The 13,774-nt window shown below is 40.2% G+C and overlaps 1 protein-coding gene across 3 annotated transcripts in view; it reads right to left on the reverse strand.

Annotated features, from left to right (window-relative positions):
* Positions 1-1,076: 1,076 nt before the first annotated feature.
* Positions 1,077-13,774, reverse strand: part of LOC131455234 (growth hormone receptor-like) — a 30,167-nt gene continuing 17,469 nt past the window's right edge. For all 3 annotated transcript variants that reach the window (XM_058622762.1, XM_058622760.1, XM_058622761.1), the window contains 8 exons: positions 11,813-11,922; positions 9,608-9,737; positions 7,723-7,892; positions 5,080-5,258; positions 4,853-5,006; positions 4,074-4,161; positions 3,735-3,804; positions 1,077-2,700 (listed from right to left, as the gene is read on the reverse strand). In XM_058622762.1, coding sequence (XP_058478745.1) covers positions 2,047-2,700; positions 3,735-3,804; positions 4,074-4,161; positions 4,853-5,006; positions 5,080-5,258; positions 7,723-7,892; positions 9,608-9,737; positions 11,813-11,903 — 1,536 coding nt within the window. In that variant the 5' untranslated portion in view covers positions 11,904-11,922 and the 3' untranslated portion in view covers positions 1,077-2,046. The remainder of the gene's footprint in view (positions 2,701-3,734; positions 3,805-4,073; positions 4,162-4,852; positions 5,007-5,079; positions 5,259-7,722; positions 7,893-9,607; positions 9,738-11,812; positions 11,923-13,774) is intronic.

Genomic DNA, 13,774 nt, shown 5'->3' on the forward strand with positions numbered 1-13,774 from the left:
TGTTGAAGTGAAACATTTGACGAGAGGGTTAACTGTCACAATAAACTTCAGTCATTTTCCTGACATGAAACACTTCCACACACGTATGGCACATTACCCGGAACACATACTGCATTGTGAACAAAAAGGCACACGAGGAGGTCACGACACAAAATATCAACAAGAAAATAGAGACTGCTGGTCAATAGAGTTTAAAGGGCAAGAAGTGCTACAGGAATTTGCTCCACACACTCATCCCTCTCATTCCCAAGTTCATTGGGAACTACAGTGGCCTCTAGGTACCAGAAAGAAGTAAGCATATTTTTTTTTTTTTCTCCAAAGTCAAAGATCTTTCGTTAACGTAGCCTGTATATAAAAATGGATGTAGTCTTGGGGTTGTAAAACAAGCCTTGTGATTTGCAGGCACTGACAGGTGAACACTCATCCACTTTCCTACAAATCAAGTAAGAAGTAGGTTCATACACATTCATTCAAACAGAGTCCTTTTTGCAAACAGTGCACTGGCCCCCTAATGGCAAATTGCCTCTTCCATCATAACGTCCTAGGCTTCAATTTTCAACCCAGCAGACGACATCCATTTCTTTTATTTACAGTCAATATTTCCTATTTGAGACAAGACAAGATCATCTTCGAGTATTCTGGGTACATTTAAGTATGCTGCACTGAGGATAAATGACATGCCTCCTTTTAAAAGAGTAGAATGATGGATTCAAAGATCCATTGTTGACTTTGAGAAACACCTACTCGTTTAAGACCATCATTTCCTACTTCTTTGTTGGTTTATGCATTGGGTTTATGTGGGCGGAGCCATTCTTTGTTTGTGCAGAAAGCTTCTGCTTTAAAATGCAAAAACACATGTACGCAAGTAACCAAAGGCCCTTGTCTAAAATAAATATCATTTTTTCTAGAGATACAAAAACAAACATACTCATGGGTGATATTTTCAATGTCTGCCAATGTTACAAACTAGACCATTAATCAACCTCTGAGTGGTATAACAAACACAGTTCACATAGCACCAGAGGGACACTTAATGAAACACACACACGCGCACACACGCGCACACACGCGATTCCATGTGGCACAAGTGGAGGGTCGTACCAGGTGTTCCTCTGGACTATAATGAGCTGGCACATGCGAGTATCTCAACATGTAGTGTACAAAAACATAAAAAATATCAGAAATATGGTAATATTAACAGGATTCTTTCAGGATTTAATATGTAATTTCTATGTGAGCTTGTTTAGCGACGCAAAAGACACAGAGGTTTGTAAGAGACACCGTCTGGGATGAAAAAAAAGAAAAAAAGATAACTGGGCTTTTAAGGGCACGACAACAGATATAAATAATTTGGAAACTACCAGAAAAATGGTAATATTAACAGGATTTCAAATGCAATTTCTTTGTGAGTTGAACAGCAACTGTTTGTATGACGACACATAGAAACCACAGCAGGAAAACTAATATATGAAAAGCAGCTTATTGTCTTGTGTGAAACACTTGGTTAAGTGCAGGACGGGGAAGGCTAGCGGTCGCCTCGCTGCATAACCAACAGAGCAACATGAGGGGGAACATGAGGAACATGACGTTGCAGTTTTTCTGTTTTTATCCTGAGAATGATACACAACCCTAAATGAGAGGTTTGACAGATACTGTTTTTGTTATTTTTTTGTGTTTTTTTTTATACACAGGAGGCAAATTTACAACCCTCTCCTTTTTGAAATTTCACGTTCTTTTCACCCGCAATGTCATCGTGAAAATCTTAAAATCTCGGTCACCTGTGGCTCTAATAAACCACAGACTCAGACTGTGAAAGGTATTAACGGCTTCTGTGTGGGATAAAAGACTTCAAAGACAGAAAAAGGTCACGGTCCAGAGTTTGTCACCTCAATGCAACACGTTATTGCAACAGAAACATTCTCCTGTAGAGTTCGTTGAACTGGGATTGGGATATTTTCAAGCTTTAAAGCTGATTCACTCTGAGCATCTTGGCAACAGTTTACCATATTCCAGCACATCCTGCAGTGTTCATCATAGTGCTAAAGTTTAGCACTTGTTGTCAACAGCAACAGGCAGCAGAGGGACAGACGCCTCGCTCATCTCGGCCTTGCCGTCATCCCTCGATTTCATTAAACAGGCCCTGACGTGGTGTTCCGCTAGCTTCTCCTCTTCCTTTTCACCTCTGTTTGAACCGTCGCCGGGCAGAGTCGGGAACTCCCTGCAGTACGGCATCGCGATGTACGGCACCAGATGCAGCTGACTGCTGTCGTTGACGAGGTGGACACAGGTGTACAGATCGGGCGGCGTGCGGTCGGTGGCGACAGCAGGTGCGGCGAGTGAGTCTTCTTGTACGATCACATTGTAGTCCTGCAGCTCAGGTCGGGGCAGGGCAGCGGGGATGAGCAGTGGTGGAGCAAAGGCTCCTGGAAGTGAGGAGCAATAGGGCGACAGACTCTGCACGTATGACGCTGGGTTTTGGTTCGCGAACTCACGGCGAGCAGCGACGGGCTTCGCGTCGCACGGAACGATCAGAGACACTTTCTCCTCGTCCGTGGAGTCTGCGGGAACGCCGGAGTCTTTCGGTGTGGTGAGACAAATGCTGTCCACACTGACCTGCTCCCAGATTTCCTTGGTGTAGCTCGGCGGTGTGTAACTGTGGAAGTTACTGAGGTGGAAGTTGATTTCATCCAGATGCCCCTTCTTTGGGTGGACGTGAGTGGGTGTGGGGGAAAAAAAAAAGGAAGAAGAAATGACAAGAGTCAAAAGGAGAATAATTTGAGGGAGGGGGGATGGAAGATGGCAGCAAAGGCAGACATAAGAGGGGGGAAAATAACAACTTGATGCAAGGGGAAAACAGGAGAGAAGAATGACAGAGGAAAAGAAAAATGGCAAGGTGAGATGAAAAGAGGGGGTAGGTAGGAATTGAAGGGAAGGAAGGAGGTGAAGGATACATAAAGTGGAAGAAAAAGGAGTGAAATGACAGCAAAAAAAACAAAAAGTGTAAAGAAAACAAAGGGAGGAGGAAAAGAAAAGGAATTATTAGGGAGATGAGGAGGAAGGAAAGGAGGAAAAGATGAGGATGAAAGAATAAATATAGGCGTCAAAATGAAGAGTGCAAAGGGTTTAAAAAGCAACAGCGGGCAAATGGGATGGAGGAGAGAGGAAAAACAACAGAACAGACGAGAGGAGATGGAGAGACAACAAAAGGAAAGTGGGTGAGAGGCGGGTGAAAGTGGCAGGAAGGCAGGCAAAATACAGACGGAACACAAAGTCAAATCAAATCATAAATGATGGAAAACAGTACTGTATCTGTTTGAGTTCCTCCGTTTTAAATTTTTCACAACGATTCCTGTGCATTATTCATCCCATCTGTGCAACATATATGTGAAATTTTTTGCACATCTCCTGTAGGTAAAGATTTTATTGTGTACCGTGTCATTACATTTATTTTCTCATTCTTATTTTACTCCTATTTTCCACCGCCTCGTCCACCTCTGGATCTTTGCTGCTGGAGGAGATCATCAATAATACGGGGATCAATAAAGTCTAACGTAACATAATTTAATCCGATCTAATAAATGACATATTTCAGCGATAAGGACGGTCCTCCGGAGGCAGATGATGATCCAATAAAGAAACGCAAGGTATTTAAACAAAAACAAACAATAATAATAATAATAATAATAATCTGACGAGAGCAGTGTCTGCACAGCGATCCTGTTCTCCTACGTTACCTTCAGGAGCAGAGGGTCGATGCCCAGGATCCGAGGTTTCGGGATTGGCGGCAGGAAATACTCCTTTAACCTGAGGTGAAAAGACATTTATGTTTAAACCTGACTATTTCATAAACTAGTCGTCGTCGTCGTCGTCCTGGGGACCTAAAAATAAAGCAATACTGGAGGCCTCAAAAGTGGAGTTTATGTTCTTATGGGTGACGTCGTCACGACAGGTTTTCTGCTTGTACATTGGGTCGGATATTCAATTATAAATTCCAGACCATGATAGATTTTGGTTTGGCTGTATAAATAAACTGACGGTCTCTTATAATCTGCACAAATATGTTTTTTCCTTACCTTCTACTCTGTGGAACAAAACCAAAGGCGATAACCAGCAGAGCCACGACACCAACGCCCATCACCAGAATCAGCCCCAGCAGTTTTCCTGCACAACATTGGAAACAAAAATGCCATCCCCTAATGAGTCAAGTTATCATGGACTGTGGCCACCTGGTGGGGCATGGTGGTACTGCAGTTGGGCCGCAAGAGGTTATGCACAATGTTTTGTAAGTACACTTCAAATGACAGTAAAACATATGTGTGTGTGTGCTTTTCAAATTGCTTATTTTACGTGGACAGATTATTGTAGACAATTTCTGGATGATTTAAGGATCGCTCAGTGTCCTATTGTGTATTTCTGACAAAGAATGGAAGTTACAGATGCACTAGTCTTGATCAGACTTAAGGTTTTGGTCACCCACTTCAGATTTTCAGAATTCTTTCATTTCATATTACATCAAACATGAAGTTATGCAAGAATTGATTGAAAGAAAAGCAGAACGTCTGAACAACAAAGCTGTGATACAGTTTTAGCAGGATAGCCAGACAGAGGTGGTACTGAGCTGATTAAAAAAGAGGATGTGGTTGTCAAACGCTCGTCAATACTTGAAAATATAGAGAATGACTCCACTCAAAATAAACTTATGTTATGTGCAAGTGCGTCACTGTTGCCATGGAAAACCCTGTGTGTGTGTGTGTGTGTGTGTGTGTGTGTGTGTGTGTGTGTGTGTGTGTGTGTGTGTGTGTGTGTGTGTGTGTGTGTGTGTGTGTGTGTGTGTGTGCGCGCGCGCGCGTACCTGTGGGCGTCTTGGAGGGAACGCTCATAATGAGCGTGAGGCTCCATTTGCTCCACAAGCCGTAGTTCTTTGAACGGCAGCGCACTCTGATCACATAGTTGCCGAGAGGAAGGCCGAGCAGCGTCACATGAGGCTCGCGCAGCGGGTACTTCACCTGCGGCAAGCAGAGGCATGGTGAGCACTTTATTATTCGGAGCACAGCGGTCCACAGCGTCTCCTCTCCGTACCTTCCAGTTGTCGGGTTCAGTGACGCGTCTGTACTGCAGCTCGTAGAGCAGCGTGATCCAGCCGTACTGGAGGTGCGAGGGCACCGGGTACTGCCAGGACAGCAGTGCACTGTGGCCCAGTTCGTGCCCACCGGCGTCTGTCAGCGAGTAGGTCAAGTTAACGGGAGCTTCGGTCTGAACTGTGAACGACACAGAGACAAAAAACAGCTTTCAGTCAATACAAAGATACCAGAAGATGTTATTCGAGTTCATACTGAGAGATGCTTTGAGTTCACTCAGGGCAGGCTAGAGAAGTTCAGTTTCATTTCTTGTAAATAACAACATTAGATCGACTATGTGTCATTATTATTATTAACCCTTAGAACTCAAGAGCATTTTTGGCTGCTTTTGTCCATTACTATGTTAAAACATACAGTTTATACAGAGGCTATAAGAATGTGTAACAGAGATTGTGTTATATCCTTTTTATCAGGACAACCTACGCAAAAAAATATGAATTTTCACCAACTGTATAAACACACCTGAGCAAAAAGTACTCAAAATGTTTAAAATCGGATTGAATATGCGAACATTTGGAAATACGTCAAAGGTCAAACTTCACTTGGCTCGTTTTTGTGAACAAAAGGAAAGAAAAAAAGTCTAATTTTGTGACTTCTGCGCAATTATTGCTACTTTATATCGCGACTAAAAATGTGATATGAAATGAATCATAACTTTGACTCAACAACACATAAGACGACGTGACCTATAAACACACACACCCCGAGCATGTCCATATAAACAGGGTTAAAGCAAAAAATCCAAATTAAAATGTGGATTAAAAATAGACTACGACGGAATTTTTACAACCTGGTAAAAAAACGTGTAGCACATTTTAAAATAACTAAAAACTGGACGTGTTTCACATTTTGCCAACTTGCATATTTAGATTATCCTGTTATTATGGTACTCCTCCGAGACACAAATTAAACTAAACATTAGACACAATTTCAAACACTTTCAATGGATATTTTTCTTGTTTAAGAATAGAAATAAAAACTCTAGACTAGAAACAAACACGACTCCGTCACATATAGTGACACACCCTTGCAAATTTTTATTCTGGTACAAAATAGTACAATTAAGCACTGCCCTAGTGCTACTTCTATGTAGCTTATTCCTCTTTTGTCAGTCGCTTTGGATAAAAGCGTCTGCTCAATGCTTAAATGTAAACGTAAATGCTGTATACTGTATAACAGTGAGCGCTATCATGTTCCTGTTGCCTGCAGGAACATGATAAGAATATTGTCCCTGACCTTCTCAAACAACAAAAGATTACTTCAGCTGTCATGTGGACGCACATGTGAGCAACGCGCGTGTTAGTGCTGCGGATAGATCGCACGTGACTGGGGACACAGAGCAGGGTCGTCTGCGGAATCTGGATAATAACAGACAGATACTTTCAATCCACTCTACAATTAAATTTAGTAGAAGACAATAAAGGGAAGGGGTCATCAGTGTTTGGGGTAACGAGGACAAAGTCATACAGTACAGTTATTTGCATTTGGACTTTTTGTTACGTTTCTGGTTCTATTCCAGAATTGAATTGGCACAATTCATCATCTGTCAGGCCTGAGGGGAACCACACATTTTCATTCCATTAATTCTGAACATATATATGACTACACATGCTGCTCTGAGTCATCCGACGGGGTGATTTAAAGTCTGGCTGAGAATGAATCAAAGATTTCAAGCTTAAGCCTTAGTGCTCACGTGGCACGTACCTGGTAAATTGCCATGGGAATAACACACAACTCCTTATATGACCATCCATGCATTTTTTTTTTCCTGTCTTCTTATGTGTTGTTGAGTCAAAGTTATGATTCATTTTATATCACATTTTTAGTAGCAATAATTGTGCAGAGGTCACAAAAAGAGACTGTTTTTCTTTTCTTTTTGTTCATAAAAAACGAGCCATGTGAACTTTGAACTGTGACGTATTTCCAAATTTCACAAATTCAATCCGATTTTAAACATTTTGAGTACTTTTTGCTCAGGTGTGTTTGTATAGTGAAAATTATTTTTTTTCCCCCCATTAGGTTGCGCTGATAAAAAGGATATAAGACTCTCTATATTGCACATTCTTATACTGTACGTTTAAACATAGTAATGGGAAAAAACAGCCAAATTGCTCCGTGTTCTAAGGGTTAAAGATTGAATTGTGCTGAATTATTTAAAAATGGCAAGACTAATCTAATATTTTTCAAAAGTATACTGACTTTGAACAATCAATCACCATAAATAATGAACATTTAAATGCTCTAAATGCTCCTCTTTGCCCACAATGAAAGGGAAATGAGTGTAAACAGGGAACAGAAATGCTAGAGTGGTTTTCCTTTGAAATGGGTACAGCACACGTTGTGTTTGTGCCACGTGAAACAAAAAAGACAATGACCTTCTGCTGAACAAAGCTGAGATTCAGCAGCTGTTGGGAAGCATCTAATTATGTTCTTCAGGAGTGAGTGAAGAGAGAGGGAGTCTCTGGTTTTAAAAACACTGACTGTCAAAGCAACTTCCGGGTGGAAGTTCACTGAAATTCGCCGAACAGCGAATTTTGTTCTGGTCTTGGAAACTAAAGCTGAACACACCCTCAGCAGTCGTCACCTATATCTGCCACGTCCAGGCAGTGCTGATGGGAAGTGTAGTTCCTCTGGGCGGCGATGGCGGTCACGTTCATACAGTAGACCTTCCAGACGTATGTGTGGCTTTTGTCAAAGTGGCAGCTGCTGGGACCGGCTGCCGTGTAGTCGGGACATTCGAGTGCGGGCCCCTTTCTGTTCACAACACAAAGAAGTTTCCATTTCCATTTTGTTAATTTGACTGCACATTCTTACTAACGATAGATTATTATAGATAGACCATTTCACTAGAGACAAAACGTGTTATGAATTTCCTTCCATCTTCTATTTTATTTTATCCAGCAAGCTGAAGCTGAGTCGTGGTTTGAGGTTTATATTTGTGGCTTTTACTTATAGGGTGATGCCATGTTGACACTTTGCAACTGCAAGTTCAGAGGCGTCATCTGCAACCAGGCTCCTATTGGACGACACCAGCTGTCAATCACGCTGGTGTAACATCATTTACAAAACTAAACTTAATCATGCTCCATTGAAGAAGAAGAAGAGCTGAAGCTAGAGGTTGAGATCATTAACTCCTCAGGAAAATGTTCACTGATGTTAGAAATCAAGAGAGAATTAGAAGCTCATTTTCCCATAGACCTCGCCGGTTGTTTGCCAATTTTATCTATGATTTAATACGGCCGACAATTTCAGAAGAAGAAGAGAAGGAGAAACAGAGGAGAAGATGGTGGTAATGCAACAAACTGCTGTAAAACATCAAGAGCAAACAAGGTAAGGGTTTAAAACCAGGAACAGCAAACGCAGCCAAAGACTGGTTCAACTTAAGTAAACTTTTGCTGTTCTGAAAAGTGCATATTATCATTTTGTATTCGATTAATTTGATCAAGATAATGGTCAAATATAACAATATTTTATTTAAAACAATACCGGATTCAGTCTCCTTTTAGGTTAAAACTCATTATTGCTCCTTTTTGATATTTTGATAATTTTAGGTTTTAAGTTCCATGTGGTTGCAAACAAACTCGCAGAACAAGACAACAATCAATGAAACTGTCAGTGATGACATAATGGGTCAAAGACACAATCCAATTTGTCCTCATTACAGGCAGCTGTCTCTTTTGGGGTTGTGTGTGCCATCATGTCCACAGGCTGTCTTCTGTCTGACGCCGAGAGAGGCAAATATCGACGTGTTAGAAAGCTCAACAGTGATGCAGCGTTGTAGAGAAATTTAAAGCTGTAGTGCATAACGTTTGAGTATTTTCAGCTACATTCAAACTACTGTCAAACATGTTCACACATTTGTCATTAGAGCCGTTTTATAGCATGTTTTTTATAGAATGACTGATCGGGCAAGGCGGACAAACAAACATATAGCAGAAATAAGGCTAAAAACACTAAGATGAAAAGATTCAGAAGTGGACTCTACTGCAAAAAAATAAAACCGGACATATAATAAAACTTCCAGATACCGATTTTGGCTTCACGTGATTATGATTGTCCGATATAGAACATGCAAACAAGAGCAAAGCAAATTACATGCTCCCTAAACAACTGTCTGCGCGTGCCAAACACAACACAGCTGCTGCTGCTGCTGTTCACTGCACCACGCAGCTCCAAGTTTCAGTCTAGGCAATATACGACACATAATTGACCAAGGTGGGAGCTGTTTCTGCATGCATGTGTAAGATCGGGGGCTTGTAGCGATTTATACTTTGGTTTCTTTTCAGGTCTAATGAGGGGAAACATTTACGCTCCAGCTGTGACATTTTCAGAAGGTTCTTTAAAATGTCTGGTGTGAACAGAACCGAGACTAAAAATGACCCACAGAAGAGAGAGAGAGAGAGAGTTTTATGCAGTGTTAATATCTCTGCTCCATATGACAATAAAAGCAGATAGTTTACTGTACATACTCTATGTTGTAGGTGAGGACGTAGGTGACGTCCGTCAGGTTGTCCAGTGGGAGCCACCAGCAGGTGAAATCCTCCATGCTGGGTGAGCGGCAGTTGAAGATGTAAGGCCTCGTTGTTACGGCAACTGCCTCTGTGGAAACATGAATAAATCACGTGGGTGAACGTTGATCTTGCTGAATAGTAATTGGCGTATTCCTGCAGGCACACGGCTCAGAGTCAGGTAAATGTTACAGAGAGGCGACTTCGCAGTCATGTTGTACATCCATTCTCAGAAGGTTAATGATGTAACAGCTGCTTCAGTGTCATAACATTGAACATAAAGGACAAATAAATAGATAAATAATAATAGGAGACACCGTTTAAACCAATTATTCTACAGTTATCCAAGCTCCGTCTCTCACTTCTACAAAAGTCACATATTTATTTCTTCCACGTGTGTTTGACGGACTGTTGCGCTAATGATTTAGAGCAGCAGTTGAAAATCGATTGCGTCCACACGCTGTGAGGGGGGCAAAAGTAACATGCTGTGCACTATTATGAAGTATTAATCAAAGTGCTTAATAATCATGAACTTAAAAGAGATTCGATTCAAACATTTGGTGGTAGATTTCGTCATTAAATCTCATTAAAAAAGTCATTAAAAAAAGACACAGAAAGAAAAAATACAGAAAGTAGAACAAGCCAATACACCAAGATTCATTGTCCAGCTGGTCATGAAAAATATTAAAAGGCAACAAGAGTGCACAGAGCTGCAGTGTGAGGGCCACACAGAAACAAAAGGCCTGTTGTGTTTGTTATAAGAAGCTCAGTGTGCTTCAATGCACAGACCTTCTCATCATCAACCACCACCACGAGAACAGACGCACACAGGCCACAAGGAAAAGCTGATCACAATCATGCCGTCAGCTGATCAGACTCATCCAGTGCAACAGAGTTACTGCAGACTCTGCTGTGCCAAACACCACAAATTTACGACAAATTGACACAGATTTAACACAAATAGATCACATAGACAGGAAATGACCAAAGACATTAAAAATGATCACAGATATGCGAAAATGATGACAAAGAGACACAAATCGACAAATTGACCACAAACAGAGACAAATTTAACACAAATAGAAATAAATCCACCACATAGACAGAAAATGACCATAAAATGGACATGAAATGACCAGAAATAGATGTAAAATGACAACAAAGGAACCTAAAGAGACGAAAAGTGAAAGACACATAAAAGGACTACAATGATAAAGACAAAAAAAACATTCATACCAACAGTATGAATGAATATCTAGTATTCTGATATTTATTTTAAGTAGGACAAATCAAAGCTCGGAAAGTGACACTTTCCTCTAAAATAACGTATTAAAATACACCAGTTCCTAGAATGAATTGTATCACTGAAAAGCACCAAACAGTCACACGGACGGAGGTGTATTTTCTAAACACAATTTTTAAAATTAAATATTCAATATTTTTCAATCAATATTTTATTTGCAATTTGTGTATTTTGATTGTGTAAAAAGTGTTTGAAATCCAAAGCCATAAAAGCTGAGAACAGTGTGGAATCCAGACGTCAGTGTTGTAAAATAATAATAATAAATAAAAAGCAGCAGAGGTGTGATTCACTCTCTCTCCCCCTGCCGACGTCACTGAGCTGACAACAAACCCAGCTGCTCGCCGGCTGATCCTGACCACACCAGACACTTCCTGTCAATTTAATTGACACCACCACCACCCCTTTCACTGCAAAGTCACCAAACTGATCAATAGATAGATAGATAGATAGGTACTTTATTCATCTCACAGAGAAATTTACATTTTTTTTTTTTTTTTTTAGATACTGGATACAATGGAAGTAATGATTACAATTCAGATGTACACCACAAGACAATGACTTGTTTTCCAGTGAGTAAGAATTAGTGACATCTAGTGATGAGAGTGCATCATAAACTTACTGGTACTATGTGTACGACTGATTTACTGAGACACAAATAAGACAGATGTGTAATTAACAGTAAAAGTAGCTGTGTTTGTACGATTGGCAGCCATCGAGTAGTCTCTTCCATTTCTGCCAACAAACCTTCCTAAATGTTGTACATGGGACCTTTATTTAACATGTTTTTTGTCCAGTAGTAAGAATTTGTGCATGTTTTTGTTCACTTCATTATTTCTTTGGGCTCCAGTGTTTCTCTCACTCACCATAATCCAGTCCTTCTTTGTATGTGGTGTTCTGAGGGACCGCCGCGCCGCAGCCCGCCAGAGGAAGCAGACAGAGCAGCGGCCAGAGCATCCTGCCGTCTTCTGTCTTCCTGTCAACACAAAACCAACATGAATTCATCAGCTTTGCATCTCTGACAGTTAGTGTTTCTGCTCTACCCCATCAGTATGAATGCATGTATGTCTTTAGTTGGGTTAAAAGGAGTCGGTCACAGTGAAATGAGCAAGGATACACACAGACATGGCTGCAGTGATTTCAGTCATCTCAGCAGCTCCCAGGTTTTAGCTGCTTAGGTATTTTTTTTTATTAGACTAAAACATGCAATCAGTACAAAAAGAATCATTGAGGCAATCAACGTGGATGTTAGTTTCACATCTAACTAGGGTTCAAAATTGGAAAGTTTGCATGGGAATGAACAGGAATTTATGAGAATGAATGGGAATAAACTGGGAATTTGCAAAACTCAAGGCAGGAGACTTTATAGTAAAGTCTAGTTGGTAAATAATATATTGTAGGAAAATCTTAAAAGAATCAGATTTGATGAGAATACAGTTAGCACACTACTTACTGCAGGGCTATTAAGGCCGTTTTTTTAGCTACACACATGGAAATGTAAATAGTGACCCTGTAGTGTGGCCCGTCATCTACTTTCGTCCTATAGACCCTGTTTCTATGTCTTTGAAAAGTAGAAAGGAAAATGTTATTATGCCCGTCATGGGGGAAAAAAATAAAGTTTTCTTTTAAATGAATTGAATTGAGCACATGCTCAAAAGGTCACGTCTCATGATCCCTCACTGTCGAGACGTCCACCGGCAGGAACATGTGACATTTCCGATTCCAAGTGCAGTGACGTTGGAACACTTCTCAGTGACGCCACCTTTGCAACAAGGATACAAGGCAAGATGATTTCTCAGAAACTGTACCATTTATCATCCTTGAAACCAGTTAACAAAGGGACTGATTCAAGCTTTTTATTTATTTTTCCTTTCTAATAAACTTTGACCTGTTTAGGTCCCACTGCACAACATTTGTAATGACATCTGTTCTTCATGTGACAGTAAAGTACTTTTTTAATGAAGCTGTTTGTACTGGACATAAAACAATTAAAACCATCCAAATAATAACAATCAATTAATAGCATCAACATCGGAATATATTCAAGTTTAGTTCAACGGATGAAACACAGATGGAAGAATTAAACTTCCTTCACACAAAGAACATTAAATTAAAATAACTGCTTTAGTGTTTACATTTTAATTGTGTCCACAACTGATGAATCCCCAAACATTCATATTTAATTAACAGATTTAAGATAATGATATTGCTCCATTAATTTTTACTTCACTTTACTGTTTCAGGTGGTGAGTTTTAACTTAATTCATCACTTCACATCACATTAGCCGTCTTTAAATCTCAGAATTAGTGGATCATATTCATATATTATATTCATTTAGTAGAATGTAAACAAATGATTATTTGAAATTATTTATCATATTTAATAAACATCATCTAAAAACACATACACTAAAGGGGGACCATGTAAGGACACATTAATTAGGTTTCTGTTCTTCAGACTGAGACCATCTTAAGGCTTTGACTGACTAAGGCTGAAAGCTCTTTACTCTAAATAGCTTAATCCAGCCATGGAATACTCTGTTAGAGACACCATGTCAGTCAGGGTGAAGTTAAAAGAAATATTCTTTTTTTCCACACACACAAGTACAGACCACCTTCCTCTCACAGAGGAAGCCATTTCTTGTTGCTCAAGGATCTAAATCCCATAACCAACTGCCTGCTAATTAACTATCATGAATCAGCCTTTACAGCAAGAAGTTCTCCCTGTTGGTGCGCGAGTTTCCTCCAGATTCTCCGGTTTGCTCCCACGGTTTCTGAGATTAGGAAAAGTGGACACTTTATGGTTGTTTGTCTCTATGTGTACCCTC

This window comes from Solea solea, chromosome 2 (genome assembly GCF_958295425.1).
Source record: "Solea solea chromosome 2, fSolSol10.1, whole genome shotgun sequence".
Classification (NCBI taxonomy): Eukaryota; Metazoa; Chordata; class Actinopteri; order Pleuronectiformes; family Soleidae; genus Solea; species Solea solea.